General features: G+C 43.2%; 1 protein-coding gene across 2 annotated transcripts; it reads left to right on the plus strand.

Annotated features, from left to right (window-relative positions):
* The first annotated feature begins 1,609 nt into the window (after positions 1-1,609).
* Positions 1,610-6,247, plus strand: LOC141069596 (uncharacterized). Of its 2 annotated transcripts, XR_012226601.1 has the most exons (3): positions 1,610-2,505; positions 4,976-5,530; positions 5,609-6,246. XR_012226601.1 is itself a non-coding variant. In XM_073559300.1 (2 exons), the coding sequence occupies exons 1-2, from the start codon at positions 1,732-1,734 to the stop codon at positions 5,003-5,005; spliced, it is 804 nt and encodes a 267-aa protein (XP_073415401.1). In that variant the 5' UTR covers positions 1,610-1,731; the 3' UTR covers positions 5,006-6,247. The 2 variants fall into 2 exon arrangements, 1 of the variants encoding a protein (XP_073415401.1); XM_073559300.1 differs by having other exon boundaries at positions 4,976-6,247.
* The last annotated feature ends 17,140 nt before the right edge of the window (positions 6,248-23,387 follow it).

Raw genomic sequence — 23,387 nt, forward strand, 5'->3', positions numbered from 1 at the left:
TCAGACACTGGAGCAGCATTTACAGGGCACATTATACACTAGAGCATTAGAAATGGGACCCATTATGTATGGAGCATTATTTGGGCCCATAAAACAGTGGAGCTTCATCCATGGGGACCAACACATACTGTAGCGTTATGTGGAGCTCATCATATACTGTTTCAAACGTTATATGGGACCAATGATTCTGTATGGAGAAATATATGGGCCTCAGTGCTCTGTATAGCGCACTATGCGGTGGCCATAATACTGTATGGAGTAATATACTGTTCGTTTTTGGAGCTATTAAAAATGGATATCAGTCATGAGATGTAAAAAGTGAAGTATTTTTCATTGTACTATGCCGCTATTTCTCTGCGGTAACAGAGCATCATGAGTTGTGGTATGTGTTAAAGGGGCGCTCTTTGGCCCAGGGCACATGGAAACTTGGAGCCAGCCCTACCCCCCACAAATTTAGCCAAATAACCCCCATTTTTCAGTGCGTAACTAGTATTATGAAGTAAATTAAAGTTGAAAAGCTTCAGTAATCAGAATTGATGTTTTTGGCATTCAAAAGGGCACTGTAGGTTTGTTTCCTGTCCTCCACTCCGTGCCGACTTTGCTTCCCCATTGACTTGCATTGGGTTTCGTGTTTCAGTCGGCCTTCGACTTTTCACGATAATCGTCCGATTTCGTTCGACCCGACTTTTGCGAAAGTCGGGTTTCATGAAACCCAACTCGACCAGAAAAAAGGCAAAGTCGCTCATCTCTAATCAAGACATTAAAACATTTTTTGTCCTTAGGACGGGAGTCACGTGCTGACCCTACACATCGGTATGTGACCCCTAAAACTTTCTTTTATATCTTTTCTTTCTATATACCTTGCTATTCCTTAACCTATACCCTTTTTCAGTGGTTACTATAGGTACCGTTCCAGCAGCTGGATTACAAAGGCAAACCTATACCACTTATACACACACCTCAAAACCAAGGATCTAGGTATTTATACCTTATGCCTTAACATTTCCAAGAGCACCCCTTACACACTGCCTCCTTAGATGACCTCACCTTTATTCCCACTCCACTTCACTGTCCCCTAATGCCCTTTCTCAACACTACCTACACATTCATGCTTTTCAACTCCTTACACCTTCACTCTATTCCTCTTTTCAACCTCTCACATGTTCACCGTATCACACCACAATACATACTCACTGGCCTCACATCATTATAGATCCATAAATATTCAGGATTGAGAGTCCTCGAATATTTTTCTATCCACTGGCTAACACGGTACAAAGATATACATCTTTCCTGTATAGATCCATACACACCTTCACAAAGGATGTTTGACACTGTCCCCACCTTATGTATCACCTATCACTAGATTTTTGGTTTTATAATACTTTATAAAGTTTATTTATTGATTTTTGTTCTTTTATTGTATATATTGTAGTCATATCCCTGATGAAAGCTCGAGATGTAGAGCTGAAACGTTGGATTGTAACACCACCCTTTTTTGGATTGTAACACCACCCTTTTTTTTCACAATCAATAAAATCACAACAATTAAAGACTGTCGTTGAGAAGACTTTACTTTCATGTTATTAGTGTGCCGGGATTACTCCTATACTTTAGTCTTGTTTTTTCCCAGAGCACCTAAGTTGGGGTTTGAGCCTGTCATATCTACTTTATATTTGATCTATTTTAGACAGTTGTCTCCCCCTCTAAACCATATTTTCGCAATTTTTCATGGCCTCCTTCGGTGTCTTCTCCTTCAACGAAGAAGAAAGATCTAGTATTCTTTCTACGGTCAGAGAAACTGACAATTTCCTGAATATCCCTACCCGTGAGGTGAAATCGAGGGATTATGAAAAGGAATTGAAGAAACTTTCATCTTTTGAATTGCATGCATATACTTTAGCTCAATACACGAAGGCACAGCGGATTCCGAGGGGACTCAGGGTCTCGTTACGACCAACCCTCTTCAGTGACAATGAGGAATATTGTCAACTTTTTGAAAATATTCTAAATAAGTGCTCTATAGATTTAATGGTGTTGACCATCAAATTTCTCCAGGAGAATATACAGAAGGTGAAAGATCAGGTTGCTGCTATCGAAAATCAGTTGACTAACACCCTTTCTCCAACAGATCTCGCTAGCCTTAAGGCAAGAGCCAACAAAACTCTACAAGACTACACCAATGAACTGAAAACACGAAAAAAGAACAAGTTTCTGAGAGACCAGGACGACTATCTCAAAAACCAGGTCTATAGATGGCGGTATACCACACTTCCAGATGGTCCCCCCTACAGAAACCGATATGGCTCATCAGGTTCTTCAGGTTCGGATGGTGGTCAAGTTGGACAAGGCGGCAGAGGAGGACGCGGTGGGAAACCGCCCAAGTCTTTTTTCGACCCGCGCAAGAAACCCCCGGCACCTCCAAACACAGTTTCAGACGAGGAGGAAGAAGAAAAAACAGACGAGGACCCCCAGAGGGATACACGTCCCAATACTCGATCTCAGGTAAGAACAATCTTGTCTTCAACATCTCTACCTATTGTCTCTCACCTGCCGAGATCCGAGTTCTCCAGAGGGGCCTCTCATTCTGTCCCACTCCCTCCTTTGATCCGTTCCTCGTACACCAAGAGTTAAATCGTTTTTACCGCTCTTTGAGACTTAAGGTACATTTTGACAAAGATGGCGGAGACATAAACACCAACCAGGTACCTTTCTCCTCGGGAACCAGCACCCAAGAGACGTTTATTCTCAAAGATCTCGGACTCAAGATCCCGAGCACGTTTCAACCACCTCGCCTCTATCATCCTGTCGAGACGTATATTTCACTTGTTAATGCTTCTGTGGATAAGTATATAGATGAAATCAAACATGGTAAATACCACCTTAAGCATAACCTTAATAGAGAAGAATCATTAGCACTGAAAAGTCTTAAAAACAACAAGGACATTGTCATAAAGCCTGCTGATAAAGGTGGCTCCATTGTAGTACTGGATAAGAAATACTATCTGTCTGAAATCCAGAGACAACTCTCTGACGTCACGACATACAGACCCATCCCCACGAATCCTATCTACTCCATAGAGAGAAAGATAGACAATTTGATCAACTTCCACTTAAATTTGGGTACAATTGATTCTAAACTGGCAGAGTATTTGCACAAACAAAGTCCCATAACTCCAGTCATTTATATACTCCCCAAAATACATAAAAATTTGGAAAAGCCCCCCGGTAGACCCATAGTGGCATCTACCGACTCTATCCTCTCACCCCTGTCAATAACCTTGGAAAAGATCCTCACTCCACTAGTACCAAAAATTCCATCTTATCTCAAAGACACCGGTGATTTTCTGAACCACGTTAGAACCCTCCATGACATTCCTTCCTTTTGTTTATTAGCCAGCCTAGACGTCAACAGCCTATATACTAGTATAGATCACGATCTTGGCATCGAGGCTGTCAGATGGTTCCTAGATTTACAATCCTCTCTTAGCGAACCCCAGAAATTGTTCTGTACCGATACACTCAAATTGGTCCTCAACAACTATTTCCTCTTTGAGGACCAATTCTACCTTCAGGCACGGGGTACCGCGATGGGGGCGAATGTAGCCCCCCCGTACGCTAACATCTTCATGTGTAAATTTGAGGCTGACTTTGTCTACACACATCATCTATATAGAAAACATGCTCTTACCTGGCTCAGATACATAGACGACATCTTTTGTGTATGGACAGGTGACACCAATAGCCTCACAGATTTTGTACATGACCTCAACCAGAGTATACCGAACCTAACCTTTACCTCACATTCCAACACACAGTCTGTCAGTTTCCTTGACACCATGATCTCTAAAACTGACTCTGGCACCCTTACAAGTGACCTTTACGTCAAACCTACAGACCGTAATAGTCTACTACACTGGTCCAGTTGTCACCCAAGACACGTGAAGATAGCTCTACCTAAATCCCAACATGACAGAATTGACCGCATAGTCTCAAAACCTGATATCAGGCAAATGAGACATGACGAGATGACTGAAAAGTTTCAAACAAGAGGATACCCCAAATTTAATGCTGAACAACAAACCAGAATTACCCAACGTGACTGTGATGTAGAGAATAGGGTTAAGTTCATCAACACCTATCACCCGTTCTCTCCTCTGATCAAAAAAGCAGTCCTTGAACACTGGCCCCTACTAGAAAAGGCTTACCCGGGGATTGAAAATTTCCAAAATCCTCCTCTCATCTGCCATAAGCGGGCTCAGAACCTAAAAAACACTTTGGTTAGAGCCGACGTGGGCTCCCACTTCAAGACATTCAGGCAGAAGACATTTAGCACGGTGCGCAACGGAACCTTCCCTTGTTTGGGTTGCGCACAATGCACGAATGTTAGTAAAGGCGATTCATTCACCCATCCGAGGTCTGGCAAACGGTACAAGATCAATGGCTATTTTACCTGCAACTCAAATTTTGTCGTCTATTTAATCAAATGCCCATGCGGCCTAGGATACGTTGGGGAAACCACCCAGCATGTGAAAGACCGCATTTCCAAACATAAATCAACCATCCGGTGTGAGAACACACTTTTACCAATTCCTGCCCATTTTGTGGAAAATAGACACTCTGTAAGCCAACTGAAATTTCAGGTTATCGAACAAATCCCTGTACCCAGACGAGGGGGTAATAGAATCCAAACGCTCAAAGAGCGTGAAGCGTATTGGATATATCACCTAAATACCCTCCATCCACACGGTCTCAATAGAGAATCTGAAATGTATTATTAATCCCTTCTAAATTCCACTTCATAGTGAATTAGTTTTGTTTTTCATCAGGAGTTTAAAATCACTACCAAATAAGTTCTTTTCCTACACAACGTTTTTGGTTTATAGGAGATATTTCTGACATAAGTGTGTTAATATGAACGCCATTTTACTCTTTGTATGTAAACCTTGCTCTAATTACCTTTCTTTGTTTTTAGGCAGGAAAAGGAAGTTTCTCTGAAACCTGATAGGCACAACCAGCACTGAAATTATCACCGTGCATGAATTCAGCACAGTCCCACCATTAAAATGGCCGCCTGTATGCATGTGACATTTCCTCACAACCCTCCCTTTTTTACTTCACTTCCTGGATGGCTCGCACCTGCTCAGTACATTCATTCTGACAATTTTGACCTCACCAAGATGGCGACTGCCAACATCACTTCCTGTCAAGTCAAAACATGTTCATTCTCTATCCCCGCCCTGCACATGCTCAGTACATTCATTCTGACATTTTTTGACCTTACCAAGATGGCGACTGCCACCATCACTTCCTGTCAAGTCAAAACATGCTCATTCTCTATCCCCGCCCTGCACATGCTCAGTACATTCATTCAGACATTTTTGACCTCGCTAAGATGGCGATGGCCCTTCCCCCCCATTCCCGCCCCTTCCCCACCCAATCAGGAAGTGCTTGACAGTATTTAACATCACTGCACTAAGCCACATGCACTTCCGGCCTCCTCCACACCTGACTAGATTTAGGACACAAGGTAATGGTGCCCTACAGTCTTCATAGACTGGGTTTCCTTTCTCCATCTCAGCTTATTGACCTGCTTTTTTGTCCTTAGGACGGGAGTCACGTGCTGACCCTACACATCGGTATGTGACCCCTAAAACTTTCTTTTATATCTTTTCTTTCTATATACCTTGCTATTCCTTAACCTATACCCTTTTTCAGTGGTTACTATAGGTACCGTTCCAGCAGCTGGATTACAAAGGCAAACCTATACCACTTATACACACACCTCAAAACCAAGGATCTAGGTATTTATACCTTATGCCTTAACATTTCCAAGAGCACCCCTTACACACTGCCTCCTTAGATGACCTCACCTTTATTCCCACTCCACTTCACTGTCCCCTAATGCCCTTTCTCAACACTACCTACACATTCATGCTTTTCAACTCCTTACACCTTCACTCTATTCCTCTTTTCAACCTCTCACATGTTCACCGTATCACACCACAATACATACTCACTGGCCTCACATCATTATAGATCCATACACACCTTCACAAAGGATGTTTGACACTGTCCCCACCTTATGTATCACCTATCACTAGATTTTTGGTTTTATAATACTTTATAAAGTTTATTTATTGATTTTTGTTCTTTTATTGTATATATTGTAGTCATATCCCTGATGAAAGCTCGAGATGTAGAGCTGAAACGTTGGATTGTAACACCACCATTTTTTGGATTGTAACACCACCCTTTTTTTTCACAATCAATAAAATCACAACAATTAAAGACTGTCGTTGAGAAGACTTTACTTTCATGTTATTAGTGTGCCGGGGTTACTCCTATACTTTAGTCTTGTTTTTTCCCAGAGCACCTAAGTTGGGGTTTGAGCCTGTCATATCTACTTTATATTAAATGCATTGACTCCATAAACTTGATGGTCAGTCATAAGTTGAAGCCTGATTCTTGAACCGTTCCAACTTGATAAATAGCCCACAGAAAAGAAAGATCAATTCAATTTCTTGCCCAAGAGTACCCGGACATCCAGGACTTAAGCGGATATACATATACTACAATGATGAGTCATTACTATAATAATGAAAAACGAAAAAAGAAAATTAAAATCAAAGTACACAAAGAAGAATAACAATAAAAAACAGAAAAAACAGAATAAAAGTCCAAAAAAGAACAAGAAAAAGCAATGAGGAAATGAGCAACCTTATAGGAAGGGAACAAACAGAAGTTTTTCATTAAGACCACCAGGGGATAGTGTTCCTAAAGTGACGATCCACCGACATTCAACCTGGGCCAATATACGTTTTAAATTCCCTCCCCTAATACCACACTGAACGCGGTCAATACCAATAAATTTCAACTCAGCAGGATTACAATTATGGTGCAGTCGAAAATGACGGGGGGATCGTCTTCAAAGTAGCCACATCGTCAGCCTCCCTGGCGGACTTAATATCTCGAATATGCTCCCTCACACGAACACGGAATTCCCGTGATGTTAGGCCTACATAACTCGGGCCACATGTGCACGTTGCCAAATAGACCACATAGCATATGCTACAGGAGAAGTAACAAGTGATCTGGTAGCTCCCACTAATAGGGGTTGAGGTAGAAAATGTAGTAGCCCGTGAAATGTTTCTGCAAGCCAGACACGACCCGCACGGAAAACAGCCCCATCTCTGCACACCCATATCTGCCTGGATATGATTTTTTCTTCTAAGCCAAATGCGGTAATGGTGTTAAGCTATATCAATAAAATGATACCGTATTTTTCGGACTATAAGACGCACTTTTTTCCCAAAATTTTTTAGGGGAAACGGGGCTGCGTCTTATAGTCGGAATGTACTTACAGTTAGCATGGTGGCAGCAGGAGTCGGGCAATTCTTCCGGTGGTCCGACGCTGCAGGGCGATGATCTCGCTCCCATCTCAGCCTGGTGCGGCAGTTTCGGCGGTGCTCGGTGCTGCGGGGGGCTCCAGTGACATTATGTGAAAACCCAAGGCCCCCACAGTTCTATTTCCTCAATGCTGTTGCCTCCATGAAAATGGCCACAGGAGGTGGTGCATTTGAAGATTGACATCTCGGGACGAGATCTCTTTGCCGAGATCTAAATCTGCGCCTGGGGAATCAATCTGGCCTCTGGGAAAATGACCGCTGGAGGCGGTGCATGGCAGATTGAGATCTTGGCTCCGAAGCAAACCCCACATACTAGTGCCTTGAAAAAGTATTCATATTAGTGAAATTTTCCAAATTTTTTCATGTTACTTTACAAACTTAAATGTGTTTTATTGCTTTTTTATGTGATATACCAACACAAAATAGCAAATATTTGTGAAGTGTAAAAAAGCACATGGTTTTCTTTTTTTTTTTTTTTCTTCATATAAATCTGAAAATTGTGACTTGCATTTGTATTCAGCTCCCGGTAATCTGATGAAGAGTGATTCATGAGATGCTCAGAGCGTGGGCTGTTTTTTATAACCTAACACTGCTTTATTCTTCTCTACAACTTTATCCCTGACCTGTCTGGTGTGTTCCTTGGTTTTCATCATGCTATTTGATCCATAATGTTCTTAAAAAACCTCTGATGGCTTCACAGAACAGCTGAAGTTTTACTGAGAACAAATTACACAAAGGTCTGAAATTTAACAAAATAAAACAGGTGTAATCAAAAAATATGTGCCTGCATTGAATCAGGACCTTATATTTAGGAATAATGTTAGTAAAGGGTGTAGATGTGTTAAATGTGTCCAGTCTCTTGGCAATATCAAATAATCTAGTCTGTTTTGAGCAAGACATGGTTATCACAAATGGGTTTTTACTAATGCAGTAGAAGCAGGTACAATATATGCTGCTTTCCACACAGAGAAGGAAAAAAGACTATGCGCGGTGTCGCATGGCAGGTGTTGGATGATTATCTTTTGCGACATCCACCATGCGGGTTATTGCGTTGAATGCAGTAAAAATAAGCTTTTTTTATTTGGGATTTTGGTTGTAGAATCAGAAAATTAAAAAGAAGGATTTCAGAACATTTTACCAACATTCCTAATAGAAACAGTTCATATTCTGATGCAGTTAAAAAATGTTTTGAAACACCATGGGATTAATGTTCATGATTTAGGGTTTTTTGGCATTGAACAGGTTAAATGCCCCAATAGGACAATGAATTGGCAATGATATCTTATACTGAGAGAGGCGTACTGGATTATTTCACTAGATACAAAATGGCCAAATGGCATAAATTACAACAATGATTTATTTTTTATTTATTGAATTTGCTTGCGTTACAATTTGGCTTGTTTTTTTTTTTTAAATAGATCTTAGGTTTAATATGTGCTTGTTGGGTTTGGCAGAACTAGAGTTGAAAGTTTGGCTCGGTGTCTGAACTTGACCCCGAACCTGAACCCAATAGAAGTCAATGGTGGCCCGAACTTCAGTGCTTTAAAATGCTTTTATCAATTTTACCACACATGGAATGGTATAAATGCCCCCACCCAAAAGAAATTTATGAATTGCTGATTTTTGTTCATTCTGCCTCCCAAAAATCGTAATAAAAAGTGATCAAAAAATGTAATGTGCCAGAAAATGGTACCAATAAAAACGTCAACTCGTCCCACAAAAAACAAGACCTCACTCTGTGGGCCAAAATATGGAAAAATTATAGCTCTCAAAATGTGGTGATGCAAAAACTATTTTTTGCAATAAAAATCGTCTTTTAGCATGTGACATCTGCCAAACATAAAAACCCGCTATAAATATTAAATCAAGCCCCTCTTTATCACCCCCTTAGTTATGGAAAAATAATAAAATTAAAAAAAAGTATTTATTTCCATTTTCCTGTTAGGGTTAGGACTAAAGTTAGGGTTGGGTGTTGTGAACACATTTGTCCTGGCTTCTGAGTTTGGGCTCCCTCTGGTGGTTGCTGCTGGTAATGGAACTGGTCTGGATGACAAAAGTCAATCACCTGAGCAGGATGATTGGAGGTCAGGTGTTACAGACTGGAGTGATTTAAGTGAGCAACCTTCCCTCAGCTTTTGCTAGTGATTTGGTTTTCTTCCTGAACATTTTGGAAGTCTGCTTGCCTCCTGCTTCATCCTGCACCTTTCAGATAAGTTATTTGTCTGCCTGAATCTTTTTACATTTGCTCCATTTTTTGCTTTTCTCTGATTTCTGCCTTGCTGGTGTGAGTAAAGCCTGGTTCCTTGCTGGGACCTGTGCTGGACTCTGTTTCTTTTGCCACAGCTTATGTCAGTCTTGCAGTATTTCTAATCCCCTATTGTATCAGTATCTTTTGTTTGCGTCCAGTTACACCAGAGTTCTGATTTAGTGGGGGGAGAGATCGTATGGCCTCAGTATTTTTGCATATCAGATGTTTTGGAATTTTTCTTAGGGTTTTTTGCGTGATTGCAGACAGTATCCTTTCCTGTCCTATTCTATCTGGACAGTTTGGGTCCCATCATTTGCTTACTCTATTTTCTGCCTGTGTTTATGCCTCATTTTGTCTCACCGGCAATATATGTTTGGGGGCTATATATTCCTTTGGGGGTCTACTCCGGGTCAGTTTAGCTTTCCCCTTTCTTTCTTTAGGCTTAATTAATTCTTTGGCTGTGCCAAGGCATCTAGGGCATCCGTACGTCACACGGCTAATTCTAGTTGTGTTATCAGTTTAGGGGTCTGCAATTCGCTAAGTTACCAACCTCTCTGGTTATCTGGTTGCCTCACCTATTCCCATGTTATCCTCCTCAGTTACCTAATCATAACAGAATCACCGGCCTAACTGTAGATTCTAGGGTACTCTAAAGATGGAAAGAATAGTAAAAAAGAAAAAAAAGGGTGTCAGAATTTTTTATATATTTTTTTCCTCTTTTTCTCTGGGGGCCGTAGGAGGATTTTGTTGTTAATGGATTCTAAGCAATTGTCTGATCGTGTTTAGCAGCTCCCTGTTGGTCATCTCCCTGTTGCATGGCGACCCTCAGGACTGTGCTTTTTCCCTGACACCCGGGGATCCTGTTCTGGCTAATGTGGATGTATTTTTTCAGGCTCTGGGGTTGTTGTATGATGAACCTAATGCTGTTGATCAAGCTGAGAAAACCTTATTGGCATTGAACCAGGGTCAGGAAGTGGCAGAGTTATATTGTCAGAAATTCCGAAAGTGGGCGGTCCTTACTAAATGGAACGATGATGCCCTAGCGGCTCTTTTTTGGAAAGGTCTGGCAGAGACTGTAAAAGATGTTATGGTGGGATTTCCTGTCCCCTCTGGTCTAAACGATTCTATGTCATTAGCCATTCAGGACAAACTGGATAACAACTTTTGGGGTCCAATTTATCCTGTTACCCTTGGGAAAATAAAAAATAGCGGGCTAAAAAAAATCATTTTTGAGGAAAAAAATATTTTTTATTTTCATGGCTCTGCATTTATAAACTTCTGTGAAGCACTTGGGGGTTCAAAGTGCTCACTACACATCTAGATAAGCACCTTGGGGGGTCTAGCTTCCAAAATGAGGTCACTTGTGGGGGTTTTATACTGTTTAGGCACATCAGGGGCTCTGCAAACGCAACATGACGCCCGCAGAACATTCCATCAAAGACTACATTCCAAAATGGCGCTCCTTCCCTTCTGAGCTCTCCCATGCACCCAAACAGTGGTTCCCCCACATATGGGGTATCAGTGTACTCAGGACAAATTGCACAACAACTTTTGTGGTCCAATTTCTCCTGTTAGCATTGTGAAAATAAAAAATAGCAGGCTAAAAAATGATTTTTGAGGAAAAAAAATGATTTTTTATTTTCACTGCTCTGCGTTATAAACTTCTGTGAAGCACTTGAGGGTTCAAAGTGCTCACCACACATCTAGATAAGTTCCTTGGGGGGGTCTAGTTTCCAAAATGGGGTCACTTGTGGGGGAGCTCCAATTTTTAGGCACACAGGGGCTCTCCAAATGTGACATGGTGTCCGCAAACGATTGGAGCTTATTTTCCATTCAAAAAGTCAAATGGTGCTCCTTCCCTTCCGGGCCCTACCGTGCACCCAAACAGTGGTTTATGACCACACATGAGGTATCGGTGTACTCAGGAGAAATTAACCAACAAATTTTAGGATCCATTTTATCCTGTTGCCCATGTGAAAATAAAAAAACTGAGGCTGAGGTTTCCAAAATTGTGCTCATCTAAAGTAGACATGTGGGAAATGTTATTTATTTACTATTTTGTGTCACTTAACTCTCTGGTTCAACAGAATAAAAATTCAAAATGTGAAAATTGTGAAATTTTCAACATTTTCGCCAAATTTCCGTCTTTTTTTCACAAATAAACACAAAAATTATCGACCTAAGTTTACCACTAACGTGAAACCCAATATGTCGTGAAAAAACAGTCTCAGAATCATTTGGATGCGTTGAAGCGTTCCTGAGTTATTACCTCATAAAGGAACACTTGTCAGAATTGCGAAAAATCGCCAGGTCATTAAGGTCAAAATAGGCTGGGTCATGAAGGTGTTAAATTTTGTGAGTTTCCACTGTTTAGGCACATCAGGGGCTCTCCAAATGTGACATGGTGTCCTATCTCAACTTCAGCCAATTCTGCGTTGAAAAGGTCAAACGGTGCTCCTTCCCTTCCGAGCTCTGCTGTGCGCACAGCAGTGATTTCCCCCCACATATAGGGTATCAGCGTACTCAGGACAAATTAGACAACAACTTTTGGGGTCCAATTTCTCCTCTTACCCTTGGGAAAATAAAAAGTTGGGGGAGAAAATATAATTTTTGTGAAAAAATGATTTTTTATTTTTACGGCTCTACGTTATAAACTTCTGTGAAGCACTTGGGGGTTCAAAGTGCTCACCACACATCTAGATAAGTTCCTTAGGGGGTCTAGTTTCCAAAGTGGTTTCACTTGTGGGGGGGTTTCCACTGTTTAGGCACATTAGGGACTCGCCAAATGCAACATGGCGTCCGATCTCAACTCCAGCCAACTTTAGTTTGAAAAAGTCAAACGGCGCTCCTTCCCTTCCGAAGCTCTGCCATGCGCCGAAACAGTGGTTCCCCCCACATATTGGGTAATAGCTTACTCTGGACAAATTGGACAACAACTTTTGACGTCCAGTTTCTCCTGTTACCCTTGGTAAAATAAAAAAATGGCTCTGCAGTAGATTTTTTCTGAAAACAAGTTAAATGTTAATTTTTTTTAAACATTCCAAAAATTCCAGTGAAGCACCTGAAGGGTTAATAAACTTTTTGAATGTGGTTTTGAGCATCTTCAGGGGTGAAGTTTTTAGAAGGGTGTCACTTTTGGGTATTTTCTATCATGTAGACCCCTCAAAGTGACTTCAAATGTGATGTGGTCCCTAAAAGAATGATTTTGTAAATTTTGTTGTAAAAATGAGAAATCGCAGGTCAACTTTTATCCCTTACAACTTCCTAACAAAAAAAATGTTGGTTCCAAAATTGTGCTGATGTAAAGTAGACATGTGTGAAATGTTACTTATTTAGTATTTTGTGTGACATATCTCTGTGATTTAACCCCTTCCTGACATGAGACGTACTATCCCGTCCACGGTACCCGGGCCCATATGACCGGGGACGGGATAGTACGTCTACCGCGATCAGCGGCGCCCACGTGGTGAGCGCCGCTGATCGCGGCCGGGTGTCAGCTGATTATCACAGCTGACACCCGGCACAATGTGTCAGGGGCGGTCACGGACCGCCCCCGACACGTTAACCCCTTGCACACCGCGATCAAACATGATCGCGGTGTACCGGGGGTTAAAGGGAAGCATCGGCAGGGAGGGGGCTCCCTCCGTGCTTCCCTGAGCCCCCCACGGCAGCGCAATGTGCAGCGCTGCTGCGGGGGGCTCCTTTCCTCCAGGCCCCCGAATCCAAGATGGCGACGGGGGCCTTCTGGGGCCTGGGGAAGCTGGCTTCCTCAGTGCCTGCAAAGCGCAGGCATGAGGAAGCCTTGTGCACTGCCTGTGACAGATTGCTGATCTGTCACAGTGATCTGTGATGTGACAGATCAGCGATCTGTCACAGGACAGTGATGTCCCACCTGGGACTATGTAATAAAGTAAAAAAAAAATTAAAAAAAAGTGTAAAAATAAATAAAAAAAAATCGCCAAATAAATTAGTAAAAAAAAAAAAAATATTCCCCAATAAATTCATTTTTTGAAAATAATAAAAAAAAAAAACAATAAAAGTACACATATTAGGTATCGCCGCGTCCGTAACGACCTGCCCTATAAAACTGTCCCAATAGTTAACCCCTTTAGCGAACCCCTTAAAAAACAAAAATAAAAAACGAAGCAAAAAATAATGATTTATTATCATACCGCCAAACAAAAAGTGCAATAACGCGCGATCAAAAAGACGCATATAAATATCCATGGTACCGCTGAAAACGTCATCTTGTCCCGCAAAAAACAAGCTGCCATACAGCATCATCAGTGAAAAAATAAAAAAGTTATAACTCGCAGAATAAAGCGATGCAAAAATAATTATTTTTTATATAAAATAGTTTTCATTGCATAAAACCGACAAAAACATAAAAAAACGACCTAAATGAGGTATCGCTGTAACCGTACTGACCCGAAGAATAAAACCGCTTTATCAATTTTACCGCACGCGGAACGGTGTAAACGCACCCCCCCAAAAGAAATTCATGAAACGCTGGTTTTTGTTCATTCTGCGTCACAAAAATCGGAATAAAAAGCGATCAAAAAATTTCACGTGGCCGAAAATGGTACCAATAAAAACGTCAACTCGTCCCGCAAAAAATAAGACCTCACATGACTCGGTGGGTCAAAATACGGAAAAATTATAGCTCTCAATATGTGGTGATGCAAAAACTATTTTTACAATAAAAAGCGTCTTTTAGCGTGCGACAGCCGCCAAACATAAAAACCGCCATAAATAGTAAATCAAACCCCCCGTTATCACCCCCTTAGTTAGGGAAAAATAATAAAATAAAAAAAATGTATTTATTTCCATTTTTCCATTAGGGTTAGGGCTAGGGTTAGGGCTAGGGGTGTGTTGGGGTAGGGTTAGGGTTAGGGCTAGGGCTAGGGTTAGGGCTAGGGTTAGGGCTAGGGTTAGGGCTAGGGCTAGGGTTAGGGCTAGGGTTAGGGCTAGGGTTAGGGGCGTGTTGGGGTTCGGGTTGGAGTTAGAATTGGGGGTTTCCACTGTTTGGGCACATCAGGGGCTCTCCAAATGCAACATGGCGTCTGATCTCAATTCCAGCCAATTCTGAGTTGAAAAAGTCAAATGGTGCTCCTTCCCTTCCAAGCTCTGCTATGCGCCCAAACAGTGTTTTACCCCCACATGTTGGGTATCAGCCTACTCAGGACAAATTGCAAAACAATTTTTGGGGTCCAATTTCTCCTGTTACCCTTAGGAAAATAAAAAATTGGGGGCAAAAATATCATTTTTGTGGAAAAAAATGATTTTTTTATTTTCACGTCCGAGCGTTATAAACTTCTGTGAAGCACTTGGGGGTTCAAAGTGCTCACCACACATCTAGAAAAGTTCCGTGGGGGGTCTAGTGTCCAAAATGGGGTCACTTGTGGGGAGTTTCAATAGTTTAGGTACATCAGGGGCTCTCCAAACGCACATGACACCCGCAGACCATTCCATCAAAGTCTGCATTCCAAAACGTCACTGCTTCCCTTCCGAGCCCCGACGTGTGTCCATACAGTAGTTTTCTCCCACATATGGGAAATCAGCATACTCAGGACAAATTGGACAACAACTTTTGGGGTCCAATTTCTCCTGGTACCCTTGGGAAAATAAAAAAATGGTGACTAAAAGATCATGTTTGTGGAAAAAATACGAATTTTTTATTTTCACGCCCGGGCGTTGTAAACTTCTGTGAAGCACTGGGGGGGTCAAAGTGCTCACCACACATCTAGATAAGTTCCTTGGGGGGTCTAGTTTACAAAATGGTGTCATTTGTGGGGGGTTTCCACTGTTTAGGTACATTAGGGGCTCTCCAAAGGCAACATGACACCCGTAGACCATTCCATCAAAGTCTGCATTCCAAAACGTCACTACTTCCCTTCCGAGCCCCGACGTGTGCCCATACAGTAGTTTTCTCCCACATATGGGGTATCAGCATACTCAGGACAAATTGGACAACAACTTTTGGGGTCCAATTTCTCCTGGTACCCTTGGGAAAATAAAAAAATGGTGACTAAAAGATCATGTTTGTGGAAAAAATACGAATTTTTTATTTTCACGCCCGGGCGTTGTAAACTTCTGTGAAGCACTGGGGGGGTCAAAGTGCTCACCACACATCTAGATAAGTTCCTTGGGGGGTCTAGTTTACAAAATGGTGTCATTTGTGGGGGGTTTCCACTGTTTAGGTACATTAGGGGCTCTCCAAAGGCAACATGACACCCGCAGACCATTCCATCAAAGTCTGCATTCCAAAACGTCACTACTTCCCTTCCGAGCCCCGACGTGTGCCCATACAGTAGTTTTCTCCCACATATGGGGTATCAGCATACTCAGGACAAATTGGACAACAACTTTTGGGGTCCAATTTCTCCTGGTACCCTTGGGAAAATAAAAAAATGGTGACTAAAAGATCATGTTTGTGGAAAAAATACGAATTTTTTATTTTCACGCCCGGGCGTTGTAAACTTCTGTGAAGCACTGGGGGGGTCAAAATGCTCACCACACATCTAGATAAGTTCCTTAGGGGGTCTAGTTTCCAAAATGGTGTCATTTGTGGGGGGTTTCCACTGTTTTGGTACATCAGGGGTTTTCCAAACGCGACATGGTGTCCGATCTCAATTCCAGCCAAAAACGTCAAGTGGCGCTGCTTCCCTTCCGAGCTCTGCCATGCGCCCAAATAGTGGTTTACCCCCACATGTGGGGTATCAGCGTACTCAGGACAAATTGCACAATAACTTTTAGGGTCCTGTTACCATTGGGAAAATAAGAATTGAGGGTGAAAAGATCATTTTTGTGGAAAAAAATATGATTTTTTAATTGTATGGCTTTATGTTATAAACTTCTGTGAAGCCCATGGGGGTTCAAAGTTCTCACCACACATCTAGATAAGTTCCTTAGGGGGTCTATTTTCCAAAATGGTGTCATTTGTGGGGGGTTTCCACTGTTTTGGTACATCAGGGGTTTTCCAAACGCGACATGGTGTCCAATCTCAATTCCAGCCAAAAACGTCAAATGGCGCTGCTTCCCTTCCGAGCTCTGCCATGCGCCCAAATAGTGGTTTACCCCCACATGTGGGGTATCAGCGTACTCAGGACAAATTGCACAATAACTTTTAGGGTCCTGTTACCCTTGGGAAAATAAAAATTGGGGTGAAAAGATCATTTTTGTGGAAAAAATATGATTTTTTAATTGTACCGCTGTACGTTATAAACTTCTGTAAAGCCCTTGTGGGTTCAAAGTTCTCACCACATATCTAGATAAGTTCCTTGGGGGGTCTAGTTTCCAAAATGGGGTCACTTGTAGGGGGTTTCCACTGTTTAGGTACATCAGGGACTCTCCAAACGTGACATGGCGTCCAATCTGAATTCCAGCCAATTTTGCATTGAAAAAGTCAAACTGCGCTCCTTCCATTCTGAGCTCTGCCATGCGCCGAAACAGTCATTCCCCCTCACATATCAGGTATCTGCGTACTCAGGACAAATTGCACAATAACTTTTGCAGTTCAATTTCTCCTGTTACCCTTGGTAAAATAAAAAAAATTGAACCTGAAGTATTTTTTTATGAAAAAAAGTTAGATGTTCATTTTTTTTTAAATATTCAAAAAATTTCATGTGACGCACCTAAAGGGTTAATAAACTTCTTGAATGTGGTTTTGAGCACCTTAAGGGGTGCAGTTTTTAGAATGGTGTCACTTTTGGGTATTTTCTATCATATAGACCCCTCAAAGTGGCTTCAAATGTGATGTGGTCCTAAAAATAAAATGGTGTTGTAAAAATGAGAAATCGCTGGTCAACTTTTAACCCTTATAACTTCCTAACAAAAAAAAATTTTGGTTCCAAAATTGTGCTGATGTAAAGTAATCATGTGGGAAATGTTAGTTATCAAGTTTTTTGTGTGCCGTATCTCTGTGATTTAAGGGCATAAAAATTCAAAGTTGGAAAATTGCGAAATTTTCAAAATTTTCGCCAAATTTCCGTTTTTCTCACAAATAAACGCAAGTTATTTGAATGAAATTTTACCACTAACATGAAGTACAATATGTCAGGAGAAAACAATGTCAGAATCACCGGGATCCATGGAAGCGTTCGAGAGTTATGACCTCATAAAGGTACAGTGGTCAGAATTGTAAAAATTGGCCCGGTCATGAACGTGCAAACCACCCTTGGGGGTGAAGGGGTTAAGGGCATGAAAATTCAAAGTTGGAATATTGTGAAATTTTCTAAATTTTTGCCAAATTTCCGTTTTTTTCACAAATAAACGCAAGTCATATCAAAGAAATTTTACAACTATCGTGAACAATGTCAGAATCACCGGGATCCATGGAAGCGTTCCAGAGTTATTACCTCATAAAGGGACAATGGTCAGAATTGTAAAAATTGGCCTGGTCATTAACATGAAAACCACCCTTGGGGGTAAAGGGGTTAAATAACACAGGTCTACAAAACATTGAGTATTTTTTTAGGTGCCAAGGTTTTTTGAATGTATTTAGGGTATTTTGAGGGTGCTGAATTATAAAATCCCATTACTTTTGCTGAATTTGTTATAGTTTTTGAGATAATTAATGCATGGAAATAATGCATTCCCCCAATGCAACTTGTGTGTGATAGCAAATGCAGCAGCTTTTGGTCTGTCTTTTGAATCTTTAACAGTGTCTTAGGTAATTAAATAGCCCATATAATTATTTTTTATTTCAATTTGTAGCTTACAATACTATGTAAGCAACTTTTCGAAGCCAGAATTCTACTTTAATTCATTAACTATTAAAAGGTCAGCAGGATTGTGCACAGTAACCTACAGATTAAAATGATACCTTGGTTGATGAAATCTGACTTGTGGCTGTTGTTTTTTGGTTTTTATTTTCAGTTTTGAGTCAATGATATGCTCGTGCTCTAGGGCGTCCTGTGGAGGGGGTTTTCATGTGGTGCTCTGATTAAGTATTCATCAGTATGGCTTCTGACAGGTCACTGATTCCTCAAGGATCTTCCCCCTAGTTTACATAATGAATACTATATATATATTTTTTTTAAATATCCCCTTCTGCAGGCAAGCTCTAGCGGCATCCATTTTGTGCGTTTTATTATTCTTTTTGATGGCATCCATAAATTCCTAAAATAATGAAAATTGGTTTGAAAATGGTGCTGGCCACACTAGTGCAGTAGCAGCTATCGGCGATCTGAAAGTTGCTAATGTGCAGGCGGCGCCATCTTGCTAGAGAAAAAAAATTGCTTCTTCCAAGATGGTGCCACCGGTGCCTGTGCAGTAGAATCTATCGGATTGTCGATAGATGATACTGCGAAGGCACATCCTCCGCCATCTTAGTGGAGACAATTTTTTTTTCTGTAGCAAGATGGCGCCGCCGGCGCCTGAACAGTAGCAACTATTGGATTGCAGATACCTGCGCAGGCACGGTCATCGCCATTTTTAAAACTGATTTTTTTTTTTTTAGGAATTTATGGCTAACATCAAAAAGAATAGTTAAATGCACAATATGGATGCGATCATGGTGCAGCCCCGCTGCCTGCCTGCAGAAGGGGATTTTTTTTTCAATATATATAATATTCATTATGTAAACTAGGGGGCAGGTCACTGAGGAATCAGTGACATGTCAGAAGCCATACTGGTGAATAACTAAGCAGAGTACCACATAAAGACCCCCCACAGGCGGCCCCGAAGCACAAGCATATCATTAACTCAAAACTGAAAATAAAGATTAAACAACAACTACAAGACAGATTTCATCATCAACCCAGGTATCATTTCAATCAGTATAAAGGCGCTGACCTGACACTGTCTGTAGGTTACTGTGTACAATCCTGCTGACTGCTTCCCTTTAAATATCTCAGAATCTTGAGTCAATCTGGCAAAATCAAAGACATATTCTTAATCAGCAACATAAACACAAAACCGTTCAGACATCATTGGTAGCAATATCACTGTATATCAGTGTAATACTTTATTTTTTTTACAACTGTCTCTTAAACTCAGTAGAACATTAAGATAGGCACAAAAGAAATCACAAGGAAAAAGTTATGTACATTTCAAAAAGCCAGATTTGTGCTAATATCATGGTTGACACATCTGTTTGTCTAAAATACTGTGTGTGTGAATCTGAGTTTGAACTCCTTTGTCATGATCCAGTCCGGGGTTTGTTTTATGCTATCTTCTCTCTGGACTGGTCATGCGGGAGTTAATCCCCTCTGCCTCGTTTTGGAGTTGGCTGAGCTATTTCAGTCCTCAGCAGCCTGCTGGCCAGTGTCAGCTAGAGTTCAGGCTTCCAGGCTAGAGCTGCTGACCCGTATACCATAGTGATTCTTCTGCCTCTGACTTCCCATATTTGTGTGTGACCCGTTACCTATCCCTGACTTAGTGTGTGTCTGGTGGTTTCCTTACTGTGCATGACTTGCCTTTTCCGTCCCTGATACCGTGTTCCCTGACTGGCTTTGACTCACTGGCTTGTACCCAGACTACATCTTACATTTTGGATACCATGTTCCCATTAGGCTGACTTCTGGCTTGTCTCTGACTACGTGCATTACTGTGACTTTTGGTACTTCTGCTCCTGACAGTGTATCACCCGGCTTGTATGACCACTCTTTCGTTACCTGTGACACCTGTGCTGCTGCTCAGTGTTACTACACTGTGTGTGTGCAACCTCTCTTCCCTCACCAGCACCCCCGGTGGAGGTTGCACTATACTTCACTTCAGCAACATTTCACCCTTACTGTGCAATCTTCTATTTTAATGCTTTGATTTTTTTTGCACCCTTCTTCCAAGAGCCATAACATTTTTATTTTTCCACCAATTTTTTTTTGCTTCATAGTGAGCCACTTCTTAGTTGCACTTGCTGTGTGTTTTGGGTCATTGTCAAGCTGGAAGACCCAGCCACAACTCATCTTCAGTGCTCTTACTGAGGGAGGGAGGTTGTTGGCCAAAATCTTGCTATACATGACCCCATCCATCCTGTCTTTGATACCGTGCATTTGTCCTGTCCCCTTTGCAGAAAAGTATGCCCAAAGTATGATGTTTCCCCCACCATACTTTCATTTTTTGGGACAGTGTTCTTGGGGTTGTACTCATCCTTTTTCTTCCTCCAAGCACAGTGAGTCGAGTTGATACCAGAAAGTTCAATTTTGGTCTCATCTGACCCCAAACCGTCTCCCATGCCTCCTCTGGATCATGCAGATGGTCATTGGTGAACTTCAAAAGGGTCTGGACATGTTCTGGCTTGAGCAGGGGTCCTTGCATGCCCCGCAGGATTTTAATCCATGACGGTGTGGTATTCGTAGGTACGCAGGACGCAGTGACGAGGCACGAGACGGTTTAGTGCTTTTAGTATTAACGTTTATAGGCCTAGAGGTAACTGTCCTCAGTTGTAGCCTAACTAACCAAAGGGGTAACAAGAATTGCCCTCACAGGGGCTCTATACAAGCAAACACAAACGGGGTAGAACACGACCACGTCCGGCAAGAGCCAGTCACTATAGGGCCGCGGTATGGCCGATTACGGGTCCTTAATTATATAGTCAACTTAGCCATCCAGATGTCCCTCGCCATTCGGGATGGGGGTCTTTCGGCGTAGCAGTCGCTGGGCCCAGTTGCTGAAGCGTTGATGAAGTCTTCGAGCGCTCCGGCGCTCCGATGACACTGGAGCACCACAGGCCCCAGAGGAGTCCTTGGATGGATGGGCCGCAGCCACCGGACTGGGGCAAGTGGCAGCGATGTGGGGTGGCGAGGGGTAGGCCACTTGCACAGCTACCAGCTGCGACGAGGAATCCGCGGTGAGCAACGGCCCCACCCTTGCCGCTGACTGGAGCGGGACAGTGGTGGCCGGCGGTGGCGCTGGACTTGCCGTGGCCATGGGTAAGAGCAGGGCGGCCGCGGGTGGCGGGAGACACTGCAGCCATGGGCCGGAGTGAGGCGGCAACGGCCGGGAGCGACCGTGAGCAGGCCGCAGCCGCAGGCAGAGGCGAGGTGGCAGCGGCAGCGAGCTGAGGTGAGGCAGCAGCGGCCATGGGCAGAAGCGGGGCAGCGGCTCTCGGACGGTCATCTGGGTGCGGCAGGTTCGGCAAACTTCTTCTACAGCAGCATGTAAGCGTGGATGGTACACTATCTGCTGCAACCATTGCCAAGTCTTTTGAGCACTGAAGTGAGCCCCCTTTTCGTGGGCTTCCCGAGCCAGCTGGCTGAGGTGGGCTCTAGGCACGATCACCTGCCATATGGTAGCAGACGTTGTTCGTGACACGGCTTTCCGATATAAAAGTCCCTTTTTAATGACTAGCTTTTCCCACTGACACAACATCAGCAACATATCCTGGGTCATAGTCTGTCGCTGTGAGCCAGTGGGCAGTTTGCCGGTGGCCACCCATCGACGTAGGAGTCCAATCTCTCCATCTTCCTGTTGCTGTTGGATCCACTGGTCGCGCGGCTGTTCCAGCATTCTCCCTAAGGGTTCCGAAAGAGGCGCTTCTTGTGCATTGGCTGTAAGTGCGGCGGTGGTGAGGGCAAACGGCACTTCTCCTTCTAATTTGTCATCTCGATTCTTCCCTGGGGTGGTGTGTCGGATTCTGGAGAGTGCGTCAGCTTGCACGTTTTCAGCCCCTCTTTAGTAGATGATCCTGTAGTTGAACTTGGCCATCCGAGCCACCCACCGCTGCTCCAGTGCCCCCAGTTTGGCATTCTCCAAATGGGCTAGTGGGTTGTTGTCAGTCCGCACTACCACCTCGGAGCCCGCCAGGTACTCTGCGAACCGCTCTGTCATTGCCCACACTTCTGTGAGGAGCTCAAGCTTAAAGGAGCTGTAATTGTCCGGGTTGCGTTCGGAGTCGTGCAGCGACCGGCTGCCGTAGGCGATCACTTTCTCTCAGCCGTCCTGCACCTGTGACAGCACAGCTCCTAGTCCCTGGAGGCTCCTGTCGGTATGCAGGATGAGCGGTTACGAGAAATCCGCATATGCCAATATCGGGGTGTTCGAGAGGGCGGCTTTGAGATCTTGAAACGCATCCTTCTGTGGTTGCTGCCACTGGACCTTCTGTCCATTCGCCCCAGCTGGAGTCCCCTTCAGCAGGTCCTGCAGGGCTCGGGCTCGGTGTGCGAAATTCTTTACGAACCGACGGTAGTAGCCGGCCAACCCCAGGAAGGCCTGCACATCTTTCACCGTCTCGGGGGTAGGCCACCCTGAATGGCAGCAACCTTTTCCAGGGACGGTCTGACACCCTCCGCCGAGATGGTATGCCCCAGATATTCGATTTGGGTGCGGAGCAGGTGGCATTTCTGAGGCTTTACCTTCAACCTGTACTTCTGCAGCTGGCCGAGCACCTGCCCCAACCGCCGCAGGTGGTCCTCGAATGTGGCGGAATAGATGATAATATCGTCCAAGTATATCAACGTGGCTTCAAAGTTGAAGTCTCCCAGACACCGCTCCATCAACCGCTGGAAGGTTCCTGGGGCGTTGGCCAGCCCGAACGGCATCCGATTAAACTCGAACAGTCCCATGGGAAGTATAAATGCCGTCTTGGTTCTGTCTTCCTCCGACATCGGCACCTGCCAGTACCCACTGGCCAGGTCCAGAGTCGAAAAGTACAAAGTACGTCGCGTTCCCCAAGGCGGACAGAGACTCTTCTATGCGGGGCAGCGGATACTAGTCCTTGATGGTGCAAGCGTTCAACTTTCAGTAATCGACACAAAACCGCAGAGTGCCGTCTTTTTTGTGAACCAGTA

This window comes from Dendrobates tinctorius, unplaced genomic scaffold (assembly GCF_039654945.1).
Source record: "Dendrobates tinctorius isolate UK_male_01 unplaced genomic scaffold, ASM3965494v1 ptg000269l, whole genome shotgun sequence".
Taxonomy (NCBI): Eukaryota; Metazoa; Chordata; class Amphibia; order Anura; family Dendrobatidae; genus Dendrobates; species Dendrobates tinctorius.

What these genes read in the sequence shown, in the direction of transcription:
- LOC141069596 (XM_073559300.1), top strand. Translation starts at nt 1,732, where the DNA reads ATGGCCTCCTTCGGTGTCTTCTCCTTCAACGAAGAAGAAAGATCTAGT. An exon ending in GTCCCAATACTCGATCTCAG is followed by an intron (nt 2,506 to 4,975) that starts GTAAGAACAATC and finishes CTTTGTTTTTAG; the next exon opens with GCAGGAAAAGGAAGTTTCTC.